This window comes from Thermobia domestica, chromosome 14 (assembly GCF_964235325.1).
Source record: "Thermobia domestica chromosome 14, izTheDome1.hap1.1, whole genome shotgun sequence".
Lineage (NCBI taxonomy): Eukaryota > Metazoa > Arthropoda > Insecta > Zygentoma > Lepismatidae > Thermobia > Thermobia domestica.
In genome coordinates this window covers 144481040-144504819 of record NC_137467.1, presented here as the reverse complement: position 1 = coordinate 144504819, position 23780 = coordinate 144481040, and the positions used below count along the sequence as shown (strand labels likewise).

At 35.5% G+C, this 23780-nt stretch overlaps 1 protein-coding gene across 3 annotated transcripts in view; it reads left to right on the top strand.

Annotated features, from left to right (window-relative positions):
* The window catches only part of LOC145670386 (mediator of RNA polymerase II transcription subunit 25-like), a 90146-nt gene that overhangs the window by 44621 nt on the left and 21745 nt on the right, over window positions 1-23780 (top strand). For all 3 annotated transcript variants that reach the window (XM_081739003.1, XM_081739004.1, XM_081739005.1), the window contains 6 exons: window positions 126-552; window positions 4959-5121; window positions 7475-7651; window positions 12961-13227; window positions 13569-13796; window positions 19129-19188. In XM_081739003.1, the coding sequence (XP_081595129.1) occupies window positions 126-552; window positions 4959-5121; window positions 7475-7651; window positions 12961-13227; window positions 13569-13796; window positions 19129-19188 (1322 nt within the window). The remainder of the gene's footprint in view (window positions 1-125; window positions 553-4958; window positions 5122-7474; window positions 7652-12960; window positions 13228-13568; window positions 13797-19128; window positions 19189-23780) is intronic.

Below are 23780 nucleotides of genomic sequence, written 5' to 3'. Positions count from 1 at the left end.
TTGTTACTTGTAAGTGCGTATGTGAATTAAAAAAAAAAAAAAAAAAAAAAAGCTTCTATTTATATTAAACGTGTGTCCTATTAATTTACATTCGTTAACTCAATAGATTTTTGTAATCGTTTCAGCGAATACAGTAATGGTGACAGCAGTTAGTCAAGCGGGACAACTGAATCCACAAAACACCCAACAACAGCAACAACAACAGCAGCAACAGCAACAACAACAACAGCAGCAGCAGCAGCAACAACAACAACAAGGAGGCCTCCCTCCAGGAGGTCAAGTCGGACCCATGCCTCCTGTCTCTCTACAACCACCAAGTACAATGTCAAATCAAAATCTTCCTTCTGCAACAACCACTGCGTCAAATCAAGTACCTCCCGGTGGTGGTCAAGCACCCAATGCCAATCCACAGGCAGTCAGGGAGAGACGGACGATCTGGCAGGGTGTTCTTGAGTGGATAGAGAAAGCCAAGAATCCATCAGATCAACAGAAATTAACACGACGTGTACCTTGTCAAGTACTGGAGAACCCCAAAGATGGAGATCCAGAATTGTAAGTTTTGGATAGAAAAGCTGCTCTTTTTACCTAAAGTTTTTATAATACTGCAAATAATGACAATACTGTGAAACCTCGCTTAACAGACACCTATAGAATACGGATAGGCTTCTTTGTTCCCAGCCAAAAATACATATATTAGTACGAAACAGAGGGTTCCCATCAACCTAAAAAACCGTGAAAAGTTAGGGAATTCAACTTACTCGTAAAATGTCGTGGTAAAATCAGGGAATTTTAAGCACGGATCTTCAGAATCAAGAACTCAGAGAATTGTCGGTCTGCTGGATTTCTGTTTTTTTCCTTACCCAGCTATTTGGTAGGGGATATTTTGTAAAATAAGTTAGTTTATTCTACGAAACTTATCTAGTTACACAATACACACACTATATGTGCATGCATAGTAAATAAAGAACCCCCTGATAGGAAGAAACATACGTGCTTTTTAACATTTTATATATATAGTCCTGGAAATTTGTACGAGGGGGTGCTGATAAAGATTTAGCCTTATCAAGAAAAAAAGAGCTAGGAAGCTGAATTTAGCAGGGTATATAGGGCAGGATCTGTATAGACTATGTTGCAAAACACAGTGATATATGGTATTAACATCCTTTTCTTTTTCATTTCAGAAGTGAACATGGCAGCACCTCCAGCAAGCTTCAGTCCAGAGGCGCATAGGACCGTCATGAAGTTTCTCTTCCTCCAAGTGAAAGGTGTGACACAGATCTCCGATGAAATGAAACAAACTTTGGGGGACCGTGGGCCGTCATTTGCAACTGTCAAACGCTGGGTGGCAAACTTCAGAACTGGCCATTTTGATGCTGATAGTGCGAAACCCAGTGGCAAGCCTGTTTCTGTATCCGTTCCCGAAAATGTGCAAGCCATTCAGGACATGATAATGGAAGATCGTTGAATGTCAGCAAAAAGGATTGCTACATATTTGGGCATATCACGTGAAAGAGCTGGTATCATTATTCATAATGATCTGGATATGAGGAAGGTTGCAGCAAGGTGGATCCCCAAACTTCTGACGAAGGAACAAAAGCAGGAAAGAGTGAGAACTTCGCGGACAGTTTTGGAACATTTTGTAAGAAGTGAGTGTTTTTTATGAAACTCGTAACTGATGGTGAGACGTGGATCTAGTGTTATGATCCCAAGACTAAACAGCAATCTAAGGAATGGAGTCACAGTTCTCTCCAGCCAAAATAGTGCTGTGTGCAGAGGTCTGCACAGAAACAAATGTCAACAAACTTTTGGGATAAGGACGGAATTCTGCTGGCGTGGTCTCTTGAGAAAGTGACGTGAAAACATCAAGGAGAAATGTCGTGGTAAGATCTCCAAAGGTGTTGTGCTTTTGCACAACAATGCCTCCTCACACACAGCATCTGAAACACAGGACACATTGGTCACCGTAGGCTTTGAAGTGTTGCCTCATCCTCCTTATTCGTCTGACCTAGCTCCATCCGATTATCTTATGTTCCTGAATCTCAAACAACGTCTCAAAGGTCACCGTTTTCAGTGTTCAAGCGGCAACTGATGTTACAGATCAGTGGGTATAACAGCAGACAAAAGACTTCTATTTACAAGGACTTAAAAAGTTGCAGGACAGATGTTGCAAATGCATTGACCTATAGGGGAATATGTGGAATAGTGTGAGAGTTTCAGCTTCCTAACTCATTTTTTTCTTGGTAAAGCTCAATCTTTATATCAGCACCCCCTCGTATATTGAGACCTTGAAAAGTCACCGAATTCGTGCTCACCAGTTAAGTGGGAACCTTGCTTCTTCTTTACGGACATTCAAACATGGATACAGAAAGGAATTACTTTTTGAGTTCATATGTATTTAGCACAGTAAATAGTTTTTGCAATTTGAAAAGTAGTATGTGATGCAGTACAGTTGTCTTTGTCATTTACCTAGCGATCCACCAAAAAGAACAGTTCCTAGCTGAACGTGAAACTTTGGTCCACAACAAATTTTCAGTATTTAATAATATTGTTACATCAGGGTGTCTATCGGTCACGAAAGTCACGAATGTCACAAAAAAGTCACGAAATCATAAAACGGTCATGAAAGTCACGAAAAAGTCACGAAATTTAGCTTTTGCTCACGATTTTTTTTTTAACTGTACAAATGTAAGTGCAGATTGGAAATTTTTGTTCTATAAAACGTCAAAATTCACCACCAAAAATGTCTGTGGTCGGCTTTAGACGCTACCAAATCGCAAGCAAAGTACGTTCCTATCGCATGGATGAAAATTCGGCCTAATTCCCACCCAAATTCACTCTTCAAAATGTTAGAAAATTTTATGATTTGGTAAAGGAAAGTCACGAAATTTCATTTTGGAATTTTAGTAGACACCCTGTACATGTTCTGGGATATTTTAACTGTTTCCTTTAGTTCTAGTACACCTAGTATGTAAATGTATGAAATGATTACGTACATGTGCTTCGGAAGAAAATTACCACACATGCAGTATATTTTGCATCCCGCGTAAACATATTCGCCAGCGCTACTTTTGTTCCTTTACAGAGAATACCTCTCTCACTCCCCCAGCACCAGTAATTCGAACACTGAGTACAGTACTTCGATATTAGACTATATTTTCATGTATAAATAACATAGTTACTGTGTTCTTCATGCAATACCCCATGAGCTGTAATATAAATTCATGCAATCTTTGTGTAACTAACACCTCTCGTTTACGGGCAAATAATCACGTCCCATCGGTGTCGTGTTATTCATAGGTTTCACTGTATTAAGAATGTAATGATGTATGTCGTAGACTGTAAATCATTAATACATGCAGATTGTTGGTAAAAATATCCAGTATTTTGAAGAAATTAGTCGTTCATAAGCAAAACTATGCTCTAACGTTTCACAAGCACTTAAGATTCAATATGTAACCAAAATTCAGTTTATTTCCTGATCATCTTTCTTAGCATGCAAAGAAATTGAAACAGGTATTTTTTTTTTTTTTAATTATGTGAAATTCTTTTTGAAACCAAGATACACATTTTTGTTTTAGAATTATCTTTCTACATTTGTGGGTGCTAGCAGCATCGACTTCGTCCGGAACCAGGGAAGGCAGATAAGAAAAATGTTGGCAGAAAAGGGAACTTTTTTCAGGATTTAAATATTGTATCGTTTTCCTTAAGCCTATAATACACGCATGATACGTATATTCTTTGAAAATATGTTCCATTGATGATATATCTCGAATCAGTTCCACTTCTTGGTTTAGTGGTTTCGTACTTGTCTCAGAAACGAACATGATTAGTTGTTTGAAGCCCCTTTAAACAATAGTTTTCGTCTCATATAGCCTCGGTGCTGAAATGGGACATTAAACTCCATCCAACTAATCATACGATATCTCTCTTCGGTGATTTAACTTCACTTTTCCGCCCTTCGGATTTAACAGCTCCGGACTGTTTACTTTCGAGCTATATATAGGAGAGCATAATATTTAAAGAAATGTTACTTTGATATCGTGGAAAAACCTTGTTAGCAGCATACGATCTTCTTCAGTCTTTCACGATATATTGCATTCCATTCGTTGATGAATCAAAAACACATCAAAGGCTATTTCACAAGGGATACACAAGCTGGCTACATTTTTATTCCTTGTTTGAGTTAATCAGGATTTGTCAACACGTTAATTTGTAGATTTGATTTTATTATTATTATTATTATTATTATTATTATTATTATTATTATTATTATTATTAACACTTATTAGAGTCCGTAAAGTTCAATTTCTACGAAATGAATATAGAAATAAAGTACAGAATTATCTTTGCATTTACTACTCGTGTATTTCAGGAAAAAAATCCTTCTTCTGAAGGAATAGTAGAGAGAGAGAAAAAAATCAGAATTAAGAAGAGAACCGTGCATGAATTCTTCCGCGTGTAAGTAATTTTACTGAAATAAATTTCCGCGGAGACGTCATCTTCACAGTGATATGGCCATGTTACGCCATTACAAAGTTGTAGCTGGCTTGCTACATTCGAAAAACATATCCAGAATTATAATCCAGCCCTGGTCCAATTGTCCCTTTCCCTTTTGTTCTGGATTTCTGATTTGAACAAGAAATTATTCCTTAAGAAACTTCTCTAGTAAATATCTGGTAAATTGATGAAATGCTCGATTTTATGTCATATTAATTTCTCCGGAGGTGTGACTTTAGTTACATACAGAGTAAAAATAAATAAAAAATGCATGATTAGGCATAATAAATAATGCACTAACTTTTTATGCTATAGCTTAGTATTATATCTTACCTTGTTTGAAATCCTGTCCACGGTACTTCAAAGGAAACTTTGTGAAAGTTAGGCGAAATAATAAATAATACCAATGATTTTAGTTAATATAAGGGTAATATGTTAAATTCGTAACTTTATTTTACAAGCAAAGCGGATTCTTGGCCGCCAACTTTGATAATGCAGTTGATGCCGAAGCGCTTGATTGGAACTATTGGTGGAGCGTACTTAAAGAACTCAAAATCCGTTCTGTTCCATTTACAAAACTGTGATGCCTTGGAAGCACTCACGAGGTTGATGAGCACCGGATTTGTAAGTAGATTTGTGTTTTCTGTTGTTTTATTTTATTACAATATTCACATCTGTATAATGATAGGTAAATTTATTATTATTATTATTATTAGTAGTAGTAGTAGTAGTAGTAGTAATAATAATAATAATAATAATAATAATAATAATAATAATAATAATAATAATAATAATAATAATAATAATAATAATAATGCCTAGCAGGTTCAAGAGAACTGTCTAATTGTAACATACTTAGTCGCGGTTTCGTATGTACAAGTTGAGGTACAGGTCTGGAGAATCTCTGTAGGAACCTATGCCTCAACTTGTACATACAAAACCTCTGTATGAGTCGTATATAACCCTTCTAGAAATAATAATATGGAATGGCCCCCTTTTGGTGGGGTATGAGCATCATGACCGCCATCAAGAGTTCAACTTGATAATAATAAACAACACTGTAGTTCCAGAAATTCTCAACTAGCAATAAATCATTTGGCTTTAAGATTAAAATCACTTGCAAAGTCTTTATATTATATTTGTGGCAAGAAAGAGAGAGAGAGAGAGAGAAAGAGAAACTTTAACCATAGGAAAGTTTAAGTACCGTTTATTTAAAAGGCAATAGTTAATAGTATCAAATATGTTAGCAGCCATATTCTCAAATTTTATATGTGCTTTCAACTAATTTAAATTACTGCATGAATGGTTACTGACATCTATTATAGTACAAAAAATGTTACAGTAGAGTTCTGCAAACTCGACCTAATGTAGACCGAGAGGCTGACGACTTACCGAAAATCCAGTTTTACGGAATAAAGGGGGAAATAGGTTATTTGCAACTTATAATATTTTACTCCGTATTACTCTCATGTGAATGTTGACCTTACATTAGAGTACAGCCATAAACCTTCAAGCAAGCCTGGTAATAGCTAGCAACAATAGAAAGAAATGTGAGTGGTAATTGACAGTGAATACCTGACTTTCTTCACCCACTTCGTTACGGAGAAGGATTTCCACAAACAGAACAAAAAATTGTTTCCAAATTCCTTAGATAATTTCAAGAATTATTGTCACAAAAGGAAAAGTACAAAAGCTCCAAAAATTGAATACCGTAACAAATCTCTGAATAGATAGGGAAAACGTGCGGACATTCAAACGTATAAATAGTGTCTACTGTAATTACAATAATACATTAACTATTATAAGATGTAACTAATACAGTTTATCCGTAGAGGCGATGTTAGAAATTAGTACAGACTAACTATTAATGGACCACCATATTACATTGTTTCAAAAATGATGATTTGTTTTAGAAGCAGAAAACATGTAGAAAAAGAAAAAATGTGGAGTCATATGGAATCTTAAGGTATAGAAGGTCTAGTTTGCGAGACTACTGTACTGAGTAACACGACACAAGATAAAATTTCTTACTATAGCATAAGTTTATAAACTATCAGAGTGCATTATAAAATCTCACTTTCAGCATGCTGATGATAACTCAACAACGCGTTTTAAATTCGCATACATATAAATGAACCTTTATTTGACTCCAACTTTTCCTAGACTGTGTATGATTTTCATGGTATTTGGTACATAAGTAGACCCTGCCCTAGCATAAGTGTTAATGTCATTTTCGGCAATGCTATTTAAGTCCAAATTCATCAGCTCATCGGCATGATAATATGATGGTGGGAGGTAGAAAGAGAGTGGCATGTAAAAGTAATCGAAAACGACCGATGTTAGTGTCCAGCCCATAGTTTTCGTGGTCACTGATATGAATAATGACACACTCAGTGCCGTTGAAGTGTAACAGTTTGTTGTTCTCCGTAAATCTATCCTCCTCGTGCAGGATATTTCAGCTCGTAAATCGGATATTTCAGCTAGTTATAGAAAAAAATACTTCAGTGAATAGTTTGTTATTATTACAAAATATTCATCATTCAATGGTTTATGTATTTTGTTTTCAGAATGTTACAATAAATTTAACTATACTGGCAATGCCTTTTCATTCTATAATAGAAGGCATGAGATGTAATCAGAACAGCAGTGTGTGTTTACATAAAAAATTAGCCACTGATAAAGATGGGGCTTTCCATGAAACATTTCGGCATTAGTGAAAATTTTAGACGCATTCCTGAGTTGAAGTTAATAAGATTTGTTGATGTTATAATTTTTACATGTAGCTAGGAGCATCTCTACAGTGTTTGCAGCACCAAAAGTTTCCTAATCCATCCATATTGAACGCTCATAAAAGGTTAAAGTGCTGGTTGCCGAAATTATTTGTTGCAATTAAGTGATAAATACGACTTTTTTTTTTTAAAATATTTACTATATTCAGTCCATATTTATTATGTTTTTTCTTTGTTTTTTGAAACAGGCTGGTATTATAAGCATGCCATCTTCCTCTGCGTCTGATATCAAGATACTTATTCTTCTGTATACTGTCGACAAGAAAGCTTATCTGGGCTTCATACCCAATGACCAGCCGGCGTTTGTAGATCGCTTGAAAAAGGTTATTCAGCAACAAAAGTCGGAGCACCAAATGCAGAGGCAGGTAAGCAGAACAAAGAAAGAAAGAAAAAAAAAACTTAGTAGGAAGCGAGTATTGGCCCAATAAAACTCGTAACTCGTACCAGCAGTCAGTAACGTGCCAAAGGAGAATTTGAGCTTTTTCAATACCTAACTGTATGTAAGGTTCTCACCTGTCCCAAATTAGGCGAAACATTCCGAATTCTACGAAAATATTCAGGGTCCCAAATTACGTCTAAAAGGAAGGGATATATGATGGGACGCCAAATTATCAAAAATACTTATAAAAGACGCGAGTCACATTTGTAAATTTCGACCACGATGTGTACCTATGATTATATCAAGATATCGATATGGTTCTATCGCTAAAATTTTTCGTCTTGGCAACACTGAAGTCGCCCCCAATCATATTATTCTTTATTTGTATCTGTTCAGTGGTTCATTATCTCGCTTCAACTAAGCACCAAGAAGCTAACGCGGCAAGTTCTGTTTCGACTTTTTTAATTTTCATTAGATTTTCATTGATGAATATGTGTCTTTCTTTGTATTATTCTTAATAAGTTGTACCATGTACGAATTTGAGTGTGAGGAACCGCTGATCTGTGTGTTCTGCTTTCAGCTTATCAAAAAATGATAACCCTAACTGTGCATCAAGTTGAGCATAAACCTTGGAAGAAATTCCAGAAAGAAGTAGAAAAGCTAAGTTTGTGTAGTTATGTGCTTGAGCGAGAACGTATCGTGAAAATCTTTAGAATGCCGAGTAGCCGTTTCGCAGAATCGCGAAGCACGTTGTTGAAGAAAGATGTACACACAAACAGGGCCGTGCCGTGGGGGGGAGCGGGCGTCGGCCCCGGGCGCCGAAGTAAGGGGGCGAAAAAATCGGGAGAAAAAGGGGCAAAAGAAAGGAAAATTACTTGGAATATATGTATGGGGGCGCCGTCGTATACTCTCGTCCCGGGCGCTGATTTTCCACGGTACGGCCCTGCACACCAACAAGCCAGTTTCGGATAATAGCAATGCATAGATTCACAGCGGGGCCGCCACATCGGACGAATAGCCATTGCGGTTCGTATGGCGACCATAAGTTAGAGCCAATGTCTTGTCTGGGGTGTTGGGTAGTACTACTTGTAGCCGTTTGCTGAACACAGAACTACAATCATAGATATCAGTCTTTAACCTTTCCGTACTTGCAAGTCACCTTCTACCTCGCCTCTGATAGTGTCGCGAGCATAATGTCCAAACTCGTGATTTTGTTACTCGGGCTCAATCGGCCTCGAGCTCAATTATTGAGAGCGACCGCAAGAGTGCAAACCTAATATAGGATAGCAGTCCAGAGCTCTTAATGAGCTCTCGCTCAATGTAGTTAAGAGCTCGAGTTTAATTGAGAATAACAAGCCTAAATTCACGAATACGACTTTGAGTTTCCTTTGGTTTATTGAGTGCAAGTCTTATTGAGAGTAGTAAGCCTGAACCCGAATGAGCTTCGACAGCAAAACGACCATCTGTGATTACGAAAGAAGCAGTTGGAGGTATCAGTGGCGCAGCAGTTGCGTTTAGTAATGAGATCTGAATCTGCCTTGGCGCTGGTGATAATGAAAATATTGCTTTATGCTCAATTTACTCCTTTTATGAATTAGTTCCCTTTCTGAGTGAGAATGAATACAGATGCCGATGTGTATATACTTGTAATATAAATATCTAAACGTTGAATTGTAAGGCTAATGGCTGACAATTATGTGTATTCAGAGACCAATTAATTAGTAATTAAATGAATATTGTTGGGATAGTGTATAACTGTAGTTGTGAAAAGGAATGTAATTGAAAAATATGATAGAATGCCATAAAAATATTTTATGAAGAATGTAAAGTTGTGATTATAAGATGAATATTTCGATAGGTATTTAAATTTTAACAATTTTAAGGTGTCCGAATCGATAAAATAGTAATTAATATGTAATGTTGTTTTTTGATTATAGTCTATTATCCAATCAATGTATAAAACTACATAGTTTAACTTGTTCAACTAATAGAGCATATTATATATAAGTAGAATATGACATTTCACTTTCGTAGCACTTGTTGCTATATTCTGTTGTTCAGATGATAACACCTTTTGAATTATTTCAAACGTGAAGTGTATCAGTGCGGCAATTGGAAATCAAGACGAGCTATAGAAAAAAGAGAGTGAACATAGAAAGTTTCTTACCTTGGATCATTCAAAGTACAACCCTTCTACATCCATATATAGTTGCGCCCTGGCTGTTAGTGCATAGTAGGATTGCTGGAAGTCCTTTTGTGGAATGCTGCTGAAAACTTTGTCGTAGTCCTTTTGATGGCCGTTGATAGCAGTCATCGAAGTACGAACTTTTGAGTGAAGACTTGATTTTGGGAAATAGAATATAATCACACGGGGCCAGATCTGGTGAATAGCGAGGGTGTGGCAACACAGATTCCCTTTTCGGACAAAAATTCTTGCACAATCACTGCCTTGTGACTTGGGACATTGTCATGGAGCAGACACCACATGTACATCACCCCGATACTCGGCCCTCACACGTGTAATAGTTGCAGTACTGCAACTCAAGATAAAATGAGGCATTAACTGTCTGTCCTGTAGACACAAATTCCTTATGCACAATGACCTTATTATCATTTTTTTTTTTTTTTTTTTTTAAAGCAAAAGTTTGATTTTGAATTTTGACTCGCGCAGATGTTTGGCCTGTGGAGAGTTAGGAGACTTCCACTCTACACTCTGACGTTTTATCGGCGGGTCATATTGAAAAACCCATGTCTCATCCCTAATAATGAAATTCAGGAGGAAGTTAGGATCCCTATTGGCGGTAGCAATCAGTTCTTTGGTTTCTGTTGGTCATTTGTTAAGGAATGAGGCACGAAATGGGCACAGACCTTCCCTCTGTTGAGTTCATGGGATAGTGTATGTCGCGCAGTTTCTTTACTTACGTGCAACTCGTCACCAAGAATTCTCAGTGTCGCATTTCGGTCTTTCGTGATCTTACTTACTCCAATTTCTATGTTCTCACTGTTCTTGCTGCACCCGGATGTTCGTCGTCTTCAGTTCACTCCCGTTCCTTCCTGAAACGTCTGTGCCATGCACGTGCACTGGATAAACAAGTGACCCCATAAACTTTCATAAACTTGTTGCAAGATTTGATAAGTTTTTGTAGCAGTCTTACCCAGACGAGCACAAAACTTGATGTTCACTCTTTGTTTCATGTCGAACTCACGACGCAACTTAACAGGATCTGTCTACATCATCACGCCCATCACGTAACCGTCAGTCAAGATCAATGCACTTGGCACCGGTATCAGTTACTTATGAAACATTCCTCTTGTGTTTGCACCCCAGCTTACTTGCACAGCTGGGCCACATGTTGTGAAAAAAAATCAGTCTCGATTTCAAAAATTGCCGCACTGTGTGTGCAAGACTTAAAAATATTTACATAATAATGTGTGCAATTGATAAAATGATTTTTATCGTAAGCAATTTTAAAGTAAGTTAACTTTAAGAGGTACCATTCGACACAAAACGATTTGGTATTACTGAGTTTGGTCGTGATATTAATTTTATGAAGTACCAAAAGCAGGAGGACAGATAGTTAAAAGGAGATTACTTTTAGCGTTGTTCCATTAAATATTCTAAACTTGTTTCGTGTAACTTACTAATATTTCTTCTTTCTTTCGTCCGCTTTTAAAAAAATAATCTTCCAACAACTGTTCTTGTTTAAGGGATGGCTTTTAAAGGCCTTAAAAACACTTTGAGCTATCTACGACACTTTTACCTAGTTTGAGCTCATTTATTGCTAACAGGCGAAGCTGCTTTTTTTGTCTAATCAGTCAACATTATCTAGAAAACACAAAAAAATATTCATTCAGACAATGAACGACTATGCATTTAAATATATGTTGAGATCGTCGTTTATCCAAATGCTTATGTAAATAACGCAGTAACTTTTACAATAATATAATAAAAATTGCTCTTAGCTAGTTTCGAATTCAGGATTTTTTAAAATTAATTTTTGAACCCCCTCTGAAGATCTTCCTCAAATTGTAGTACAGGTAATATAAAACTGGGTAAAATATTACTGGTAAGTTGATAGATACCTCTTTTCGCAATCCTGTAGTCTTTTTATATATAACTATCACTTGTGACCATGATCTATGTGTGTGAAAGATTGTTGACAGAGGTCAAAGATGTTATGAAAACAGTAAATAAATTGATGCACTTAATTCTCTTTTAAGTTACTAAAAATGGAAGTTATTGAAAACCAAATTTACTCTGTTCAAAACGAACGCACTACTTTTCTGGTAAAATAAAATAAAAACAATTTTGTGTGTGTGTGTGTTTTATTTCTTTAAATAAACGTAAACAAAATTTTGCTTCCTTGTCCATTTCTTTTTCCATTCTTCAGAGTAAATAGTATTTCAACTGCCTGCCTGTACCTTCGAAAAGCCTTGAGATCCACTTAGAGATAAGATTTTCATCAAACACAATATATTCTCTGCTTTTATCAAGCCATTATGAGAAGTCTAAGCGTGAAAAATATCGTGTCCACTGTTTTGAATTGACATTTTTTTTTTTTTTAAATCTCAATATCACTCAACAAAACTTTCTTTGGGATTTCATTTAATATACTCTTTTCGTTCTCATTCGGAGGCACGGTAGGTTAATGTAGAGCGCTTCTGGTGCATGAGGTCCCTGGTTCGCTCCCAGGTCAAATAAGTTTGTCGTGGACAATATCATTTCCGTGGGTTTTCTCGGGATATTCCCGTTTCTTCCCACTTTCTTATTCCACCAATTATTCTATTATCATTTACTTACCTTAAAGCATCCGTATTCCTTAGCCTAAAGGGCATAATCGTGAACGTTAAACTTAAAGATTTTCCTTCTCAGTCTATTGAGTACGGTATAATTAAATGGTTTTTAACAGTGAGATAAAAGCCTGAGAATCATTACATTTTTATTTATAGGATTGTTTAGATTTGCAGCTACGTATAAGTAGTATTGATGAAAGATCACAGTTAAAAAAAAAAAAAAAAAAAAAAAAAGGAAAGTGAACATTGAAAAAAAGATAATTGAATGAGTTAATATCTTCTTAGGGAACAAGCAATGGAATGCGTCTTTTAAGGAGACGAGAAATAAAACTAAGTTCGTTTTTAAAAGAAATCTCCCAAACACTGAATTTACTCCGAGAATTGTGAAAGTTATTTTACACTTTCCGCCCTAACCTCACTGATTGGAATCTTTTTCCAGAACGATTTAGTATTGTTACTGAGTTGGGTCGTGATATCATGACTATGTGGCTTTCGTTTCAGGGTGGTGCGCCTGGTACTCAAGGCATGAATGCAATGTCCGGTGGCCAAGGAATGAATCTACCTGTATCTACGATAGCAGTCACTACTACGCAAGGCATTATGATGTCTCAGACAAATACAATGGCCATGGGAGGCGGACAGATCACGCAAAATGTGTCTACAGGTCCTCCTACTATGAGTGCAGGGGGTCCAATTCAACAAGTGGTATCGATGGCACCGGGTACGACAGGTTCTAGTCAAACGACTAGTGGACAGATTGGATTGCAGGTATGTTGTTTTGTAAATTACATACAGTTGCAACTGGTACGTTATTTAAATTGGGCTTTACCGAAATATGTCTCGTAATAAACCCAAGAATCATGACGATAAATTAATTTTGCAGATACCGCGTAGAATCATTTTTCAAAGTAAGTAGAATCATCTTATGACAAAAAGTAAACTTTTCATGCTGAAATCAAACGATAGCATTGACAGCGAAAAATAATAATAATAGTTTCTCCTTTATCCTTCAAGTACAGTGTTTTTGTAAAATGTGATGAAAGCCATGTTCAGTTGATGTAAACTTGTAAATGTAATTAATTATTTTTTTTTAATTTCTTTTCTGATAGCAAAATCCTGACAGTCATATTGGTAACCAAGGCCCCGCTACATCATCGAGTGGAGGTCAGATGCGTCCTCACGGAATGTTGGGGGCTTCGGTTGGAACTGGACAACAGCGTCAGCCTTACAACCAGATTCATGTGGACAGACAAAAGAATTTAATGAAAATACAGCAATTGAAGCAGACACTAGCAGATGCTCAAACCAAAGAGTTGCAATACAAGTCTCAATTAGAGGTACGTGGATTTCCGTAATTTTTAACATTTATTTTTGATTTAACGTTCCAAAGTTTGTCCATTAAATAGGAAGGCCGATGATTCGAAGTCCGTTAAATCAAGGGTTTACTGCTTTTAAGAGCACTTGTAACAAATTAGAAAATTAGCTGAATAAGTCTACAAACAGGTGGTAGCGCAACATGCATGTCACTACACGCTACAAAAACACTATCGTAGTGATTAATATTGAAGAAGTTAAAATTTATAATTTACAACGTCTGTCCAGAAAGTAATGTGAGTGTGCGGACTGATTTCCTTCGGCCAATCAGGAAGGGCCAAGGGCGTAGTATCCGGGCGGAATGTTAGATAAATGATCGAAATTTCTCATCAGTTGGCTCTCAACTTTTACCGAATGCGGATTGCTTGTGAGGTGCACAGGTGTTTGAACGTCGCGAGTCAAAATGCAGAGAAATCTCGAGCAGAGATACATGATAAGATTTTGTGTTGAACTTGAAAAATTTGCGACCGCGACGCTTGCTGTGATGCAAAAAGCCTACAAGAAGGATGCTTTATCAAAAGCTCAAGTGTTTCGGTGGCACACTACAGAGTCTTCTCGGCCAACAGTTGTTCGTAAGGAATTCGTCAGAGACATCTACACCTTCACGGAGACCAATACCCAAGTTCTGTACAACAAAACTGCTTAGAGAGGACGCGGAGACGTAGTGATAGAGCATTACTTCGCTTTGGTGCGTGGTGTCACTGGTTCGATCCCAGCTCTCGCTAACTAGGCTTTGTGGAGGACAAACACCGTGTGCCTGAACTTTCTCCCGTCTTCTTTAAGCGTGAGACGCGTTTTATTTCAATACTAGTGAGATAATTTTGAAGGAAACAAACTGTGGCAACGCTGCCCAAACTTCCGTACAGTCCGTACTTGATCCGGTTGAGTGCTTTGTTTCCCCGGTTCAAATCCAATTCGAAAGGACACCATTCTAGAATTTAAAAGCGTACTAGCTACCATGACAAGTGCTTTGAGAGTTCCCTGTTCAAGTAGAATAACAACGCGTAGCAACGATGTATTGATGCTCAGTGATAGTATTTCGAGAAACATTAACGGTTAGAAGCGTATCTTGAAATAATTGAATTTTATGGAATCATTCTCATTACTTCCCAGACAAATCTTGTATAAGAGTCTGTATATTCCTTGTGGTACTCTGTGGGTGCGAAAGTTGATCATTAGTGCAATGGAATGGCTATAAGCTAAAGATATTCGAAAATAAGATCTGAAGAAAACATTTGGAGAGGAAAGGGGCATAACGTGGAATTCCACATTATATATACATGTCATAGGATATTATAACTAACTCAGTCGACTGTTGAACTCTCGCTCAGAAAAGCTGTCCGTTGACTTCTGTCCTTAGCTAACTCGATCCAATGTCTACTTTGCATTAATATTTCTCGAGATCATTTTTACATAGTTTTAATATTGTCCTCCCATCTATGTGCCTAGGTCTTGTTAATGGTCTTTTCATATTGAATTTCCAATTAAAATTTTGAAAGCGTCCCTGTTTTCTTTCATTATAGCTATGTGATATGCTCACTTGAAGCTCTTAAAGTTAATGACCGTAACAATATTAAGTAAACTGGATTAATTAGGCACTTCCTCGTCACTACCCATCCCCGGCCCACTTGGGTCCGAATATTCAAATACTCAGGCCTTTGTTTTCTGATACTTTCAGTCTGCGTTCATCCGGCTATACCTCGCAGCGCTACAGCACAAGAGGTAACGTAATCGTTTTATATATTTTAAGCTTCAAAATTATTCGACAGAATTCGCGAAGACCAACAAGTTTGGACTCAATAATTACACGAATTCCCTGCTCTCTGTCGACATTTTATTTCTTCGTAAACATGATTTTGGTTTGTTAATGTTGATCGTAAACATTTGGATGTATCCACTTTGTCAAGAGTATTACTTGATATTTTATCGTAACTATAATTTGCAGTATTTTGCAGTATTACGTCACGACGAATTTCCTGTTTTTAGTTTTGTCTATATTTACCTTTAACCTATATCCCTGCGAGCGTTCAATAACGCATTTCTTTTTGCTGTCTTTTAAAAAAAGTTGAACACAACAATAGGTGTAGAATAAGATGTAAATATTTTGTAAAATAAGACTTTTGGAAAGTAGACTGTACCAATATTATTATTATTATTATTATTATTATTATTATTATTATTATTATTATTATTATTATTATTATTATTATTATTATTATTATTATTATTGGGTCGATGCATAAGTTCGTGTGGTTTTTATATTTTATTTTTATTTTGCTGTTCTGTTAATTCAAATACAAATTCAACATTGACATAACATTAACATATTCTACGGGTGTAACAATACATTGCATACATTTAATATCACTCACATTAACTCACAATCACTCAGTGATGTATTCACTTCCACTACCTATGACCTTCTGCCAACATTCAGGTAGCAGTTCAATGCCTCGCCTGTAGAATTGTTTTGGTTTTGACTGGAAGAAATCTGTTAGCCATTGGTCAAGACAAGCTTTTCTGCGTTCTTTCAGCAAGCTTCATTCCCGTACACTGCACAAATTGTCCTCGCAGCTTCTGTTGCACTGGATCCTCGGTTAAACTCGAAGAGTAAAATATGACGGAAATGATCATTTTTCTCAACTTGACATTCCATATTAGTTTGTCTGAAATATATGTATATAATAATACGGTCACAGTCAAGAAAACCTGTGTTTCACAACACACAAACTCCAAACTACGATAAAACAACGGAATAACGATAAACAATTGCTTCACGCTGCATTGTTGCCTACCCAAAAGCAAACCGCACTAACTTACTCATCGACCTATTATTATTATTATTATTATTATTATTATTATTATTATTATTATTATTATTATTATTATTATTATTATTATTATTATTGTTATTATTATTATTATTATTATTATTATTTGTAACACATCTCGTATAGTGTTACAAGTAGATAAAACTGTTTAAAGAAATTCGGTGAATATATCAACTGTTTAGACAATATTTTATAATGGCTGAATTTATTTTAAATGTATAAATAGACACAAAAGAAGAAAAAGAAAAATGTAAGAAACTTGTACTTTTTTTTTTTTAAAAAAAAAATAGATATTTAAACTAATTCTGTAATATAACAAAGATTTGAAAAATTCCATCTGATAATAAAATATTTTAATATGTAAATCTTCTTTGTAATTTTTATATAATTGAACTGTTATTATAATTATTGCGATTGACGAAATGATAATGGTGTAAAGTTTAAAATATGGTGAGCTATTTCCATGTCTTCACCTCCCATTACCATGGGAGGGAGAATATTGCTCTTACTTTCTTGTGAAATATCTTCACTATTCGGTCGAAATAATCTGCCAACTTGGAATGAAGTTTGGCAAATGTATTTTCTACTAAGTTATACAAATTAAGCGTAAATTGCAAGGCGTTAGTATTAAATACTAAGATTCATGGTTGTTTATAATCATCTGATTGTATAAGGCAATTTATTACGTCAGCTACAATACGAAAGTGTTTCCAGTATTAGTATACTTGAAGATGGCTATTCTTATCCGTTTTTATTGTAACGTTCTATGAGGGAATCTTGTTAAATTCTAATGGAAATGAATTGAGAAATGGGCTGCGGTGGCTCAGTGGTAGAGCGTTCACCTCTGGTGCGTGGGGTCCGTGGTTCGATCCCAGTCCGCGCCAAGTGAACTTAGTGGTGGACAAACACCGTGTGCGTGGGTTTTCTCGAGGTTCTCCCATTTCCTCCCACTTTCTTCATTCCAGCATTTTCATTCGTTTGTCATCCTCACCGTCTTCTTTAGCCTAGCCGGCATAAACGTGGGACGTAGAACTTAAGATTTCATTTCATTTTCATTTCTAATGGAAATAAATTGAGAGGAGTTTTGTGTGTGCTACCCGAGTCTGCCTTTTTTGACTGAACTTCATGCATTTTATTAATCTAGATTTCTGTTGCCTTTCCATGTGGGTGCATTTTATTAATCTATATTTCTGTTATTATAATTAAATTACCTTTCCATTTAGGTGCAGTACATGTAAAAGAGTAAAAGTAATACATTCATCAACACCCAGCCTTGCACTATTTCAGTTAAAAACATGAAATGTGGGCAGAATATTCCGTTTGTCACGAATGCAACGGATAAGAAAGGATTTTCTGAAATATTTATCCTAAGTAAGGATAATAAGAATACAGGTTCTTTTTTTTAAAAAAAATAGAGTATCTTATGAATCCCTGAAATTAGAGAGATGAAATCCAATCCATCAACTGCTCATTAAAAGTAACTAAACACTTTATTATTATTATTATTATTATTATTATTATTATTATTATTATTATTATTTTTATTTATGTTATTTTATTCTATTTTATTATTATTATTATTTGCATTTTCGAAAATTCCATTCCTAAAGGAGAAGAAGAGAGCAATTTATATAATTTCAAGTCCCTCTTCCTTTATTCAGAAAGTGCTCAATGTAAGATTTCCTTAAGTTGGAGGTATGAAATTGAGTACACAAACTCTTCATTAAAAATAAAACGGAGAGAAAAAAGAATATTTGTTTTAGCGTCTTCAAAACTTTTAGCCTCTAAACGGAAAAGGAGTATAATTACTATAATATTCAAATTTCCTATACTTTATTCAGATAGTTCTCAATATGGGGATTCCTTAAAGTTGGATGTGGAAAATCTGTGTATAAAATGTTAATTGAAAATAAAGAACACTTGTTAAACTGTTTTCAGAAACTCCACTTCTAAAGGGGAAAATTGAAACAGTTTCAACAACATTCATTCAAATTTCTGGTTTTATGTTTGTTAAACTTTACTTTTCCTGTGTGAAGAATGAGCACTTATGCTAGTACAATGGTTCTCAACCGATGTGTCGCGACACACTGGTGTGTCACACAGTCTCCTAAGGTATGTCGCGAAATTATAGAATTTAAAAAATATGAAGAATTTAATAATAATTAGTTAAAAATCGAGACAGACTGTACAGACAACTCCTCCAGCGGTGGCAATAATGCTCAGTGCTACATAGAGTCATTATAAAAACTAATTGCTTACACAATTATAATACTGTTATTATTATTATTATTATTATTATTATTATTATTATTATTATTATTATTATTATTATTATAATACTGTAATTCTCAAGAGAGTAAGTTTTAAAAAAAGATTAAATTATTCATTGCTATTTCTGCTTTTTGAGGCAAATGTCTGTGATATGAAGGGTTTAACCTTTTTATTTTCTCAACATTTATCACAGATAATGAGTCACTTAGAAGCTGCCCAACAACAAGAGATGCAGTTCAAGGCTCAAATGGAGGTAAGAAATTCTCAATTGATTTCGTTATTCATCAATGAGAATGCTTGTTTGTAGTTTATTATTATTGTTAACAGCATGTATTGGCATATTAAATCGTGAAATTTGAATAATAACTTTTGCATGAGACTAGTCAAATAACAAATTTGATATGCATGATCTTAGTAGCTTTTGTATCTTGATATACAAGTTAGTACATTATGTTACCTTTTTGTGCTTTAGTATGTTCCACTTCTTAACTGATTCACTATAATTTTCTTCGAGTGAAAAAGTAGGGACTGTTACTAAATCCCAACGCACTTCTATAATATAGTTCAAAAGAGAATATACTTCCTATATATATCTAAGCGCAGCCCTCTCCGCTAATCTAGTAGCTAGCGCGCGGATCTTTCATGCACGGATCCCCAGGTTTGATTCCCGGTGGTAGAGTTTTGGATCTTCTCTTTACCTGTCCTCACCTTCCTTTGTCTTCGCCCAATGAAGATAACATTATATTAACAAAATTGTCTTTAGCAATTCAAGAAGTAAGTCTTACTAGAGTGAGTAAAAAACTTTTCTAATCTAACACATGTTCCTTACGTTCAATCTTAATTGCAATACAGATATAAGAAGTTTCATTTTACGCATAGTATACTGTATAAATGAAATTAAAATTATTTTATTACTTTTTTTAAATTTTATTTTATAGTATTTTATTTATTTATTTATTTTTTGGACCGCTATTACTTTCCTCTGTTCTTCATCAGGATGTAAATTTCTTCCAAGCAATGCGTGAAACTTTATAAGGAAAATAGCCGAAGTATCGAACTGAGACTTTGCCCAAGTGTATATAAGATTTCGGTGATTTTGTTTACAACTTTATGGCAGCAGGCGAGAATTTGTATCTGGCAACAGTGATATAAATTGACCAGCTTGTTTAAAGAAGGTTTTTTTTTTTTTTTTAAAAAATTCTTTTGGTATTCTGTAAATGTAAATATTTATTTATTAATTTCACAAGAAAGAAGAGGAACTATGAATATATGAACTTCCTAGAAATAGTTTACACCTTGATGAATACCACAGAATACTGGTCGAAAAGTCTGTAAATAAAAAATAAAAATAAAATAAAATAAACTTACGCAAATTAAAGGTAACAATTGAAGGGAAAAGGGGAGAGGAATGTCACAAAACTGGATTTTCGAGAAAACGGCGTTTTGATATTTTAAACCGCGTAAAAAAGAATAGGGCAGTTAAATCTTTTGCCCCTTTTTACATGGACATTTTGACATCTACGCATAGATGTCATATACTGTCAGATAGTACCAAGAGTCACCAACAGATAGGACAAAGCACCTGATAAAGCACACAAATGGACATTCCTTGTTTTTTCTTCCCTTACCCTTCAACTTTAGTTTAATTTATACAATAGAGATATTTCGTTATATACATAACTTTCACTTTATCTTCATCTGATATTTAAGTACCATATTACCGTTATAAACTTACATCGTCATAGACACAATAAGCTATTCTTGAAAAAGTAGCAAGTGTTTTTTATTACCTTCGCAAAATAGTTACGTTGCGTTTGCTTCCTCAGTACATATAACGAAGGCATCGTTTAATTGATCTCTCTCTCTCTTCAGTGACCTTAGTTATCTTTCATTGAATAATATGTAATATAATATAATTTCCTCTAGAAATAATCTCATTAATTTAGAAGCATTGGAATAACTATTTATTTTTTAGGAAAAAATAATATTAAAATAGGTTGACTTGTTTACAAAATTCAGTTTAGAAATTTGCATGTCGAACATAATTGTATTAGACATTTTCATTTTATGTTAGTTAAAAAATAATCTCATTAATTGTAATCAATCTTAATATCAGGTTACGTAAGTCTGGTTTTCGTAAACGTAAAACATAATTGCTCCACTGGGAAATTATAGAAACTTACTGAAAATTTTAACAACGAAAACTATGGATCTGTTAAAAAAAAAAAAAAAAAAAAATGGAAATTTTTTTTGAATTTGAAAATATTTATTGCGAACTCGAACAACTTGGAATCCAACGAAAAATTTCAACAAATTTTACTCAGGAATATGACCGCTACATTGGGATTCGAACTTCCATCACTTTAGTGTCTGTGTATGCATATGTTTCCCCATTTATACAGTCTGGTTAACAGATCTTCTCGAGGTTAGCAGACCATAAAAATGAAATGAACTATATATAGAGAGAAATACATAATCTAACATATACAAGGGTAAGTGACAAATCAATTAGTACATCAATTATTCAAAATGTCGTTCCTCTGCCTGGACAAAAGCTCGTAAATGACACTGCCAATCATCAATAACAGCACGCATCACATTCATGTCTATGTTAGCCACTGCTTTCACTATAGCAGACTCCAAGTGGTCCACAAGTTATGTGTGGTTGAGCACACACCTTGACCTCCAAATAGAACCAGATCTTGTAGTCAAGAGGATTTAAGTCTGGATTGGACGAGGGCCATTCTTCAGTGGTGATGAACGCCATGGTTGCGACGAAACCACTCCTGCGTCGTTTTTGCCTTGTGAGTTGGTGCTGGATTCTGTTGGAACACCCAAGGCTTATTTTTCAACATAGTGGTGGCAAGGGATTTCACCAGCTTGTCTTCCTGGTATACTTTGGCCCCGTTTTCACACCCTTTTAGCAAAATTGGACGTCAGTGGGATCCAGATCGACACACTCAGCCAAACCATCACTGGTGCAGGGTGATGGTCTCGCTGGACTCGAGGAACTTGTACACATGCTGCAGCACTGGTTGTAGTATACACCCTATCATTCTATCTGTTGAGGTATTTTTCAACTGTGAAAATTTTCTCATCTGTGAACAAAATTTGTCGATGCTTGTTATCTGCGTACTACTGCAGGAGCAACTTTAGTCTGTCACATCGTACTCTCAACAAGAGCTGACTTAACTAATGGCCTGTCCTTCTGCGATAGGCATGCAGTCCTTGCTCTTCATTAATGATCACGACATGTTCGTTTGCAAGGCAATGAATTTCTGCTTACGGACCGGATTTCGAGCGATTTTACCTTCACTTCCTTAATTATACCTGGTGTCCTAACAAAGTTAGATCTACCAGTGAGGCTTATCTTCAACAAACGATGTTTCATTAATATCGCTGTATGGTGCGATAAACGAATTTCTGTGCAATGTTCAGCTTTTGCAGTGACTTAAAGATGGTTGTCGGGGGATGTCCGCACTTGTGTAAGACCAAAAATGCAACACGCTCTCTCTCTTTCCCTAGTGCATCTTCACTCTGCAAGAAACAAAGGATGATAATGGTGTAATGGTGTTGTAAGTTCTACCAACATTAGAGTTTCACAACAGTATTGATTATTTTCATACATAATTTCTAACTGCTGGAATGTTTCGTGCATGTTCGGAATAAAACTTTTTTACAAGACTGTGTATTATTAAAATCATTTTGAAAATTCGAGTTCGTGGTACTCAGGAACAGGTTAATCGAGATTCTATTATTTTAAGGGGAAAAATTGAAGGGTCCTCTGCAATAAGAAGGTATGGCGAGTTACCTCGATTCCTGGTGAAACATAGATATAGAAGGCCTGTGGGCTTATTTTCCTTTTCCGTCACCTCTAATGCATATTCGAAGCGTCTGTTGTGAGAAAAACACAATTCATCTACATCGAGTCGCCGTTTCCCGATGTGGATAACAGAGGGTGCCGCTGTCTGCGGCTAGTGAAGGGAGCACTGATGGATGCGAGGAGGTGACGCGACGTGTCTGTAACTTTGTTTCCAAAGGTCGGTTCAAGTAAAAGCACTGGTACGGAGACATACTTGACCATTTTGTTTCGAAATGGACAAAATCGAAGCAGTCGTATCAGAATGACAGAAGCGAAAGGGATGAAAGAGAAAAATAAATCGTGAACTCTGGCAAAGATATATATATTAAGATCAGGGCGAAACGCAGTGTTTTCTTTCTTTCTTCGATGTTAATATGGAAATTCAAACAGTGCTATCAAAAATCCAGATATTAGATTATTCGGGTTTTGAAAAATTCGAATTCCAGATATCCGGATTTAGACTTAAATCTGGATTTCAGATGTCGGATTTGAAAATCAAAAGTCATGATTTGTAATTCGGATATCTAATCCGAATCCGGATTTACTAGTAAATCGGACTAGGGGGAAGGGGATGAAAGAGGTTGTAATACATAAACGTTGTCACATACGGCGTTGTCTTCCTACTGTTCTTTTTCTTTTCATCATTAGTTCAAGTTATGCAATAACAAGATAAATGCTCACTTTTCCACCTTCTTTATTTATTTTATTTTATTATTCCGCATTTTCGGTGTTCGCCATTTTATGCTCGAAAACAAAGAGCAGGTGCTTCATCACTTCTCTCCATAGGCATATATACACAAATTTACTCCTGTTAGTTAGCACGTTGCACTTTAAGTTTATAAGCTTTGTAACTCAAAACTTCGATTTTTCATTTACCTTATTATAGGAGAGGGCCCTTCAATTGTCTTGGAATTCGAATGATTTGAAACTTTAACGGAGCTCTGGAACGGATTCCAAAGTATCACTTTAAATGTTTATAATTT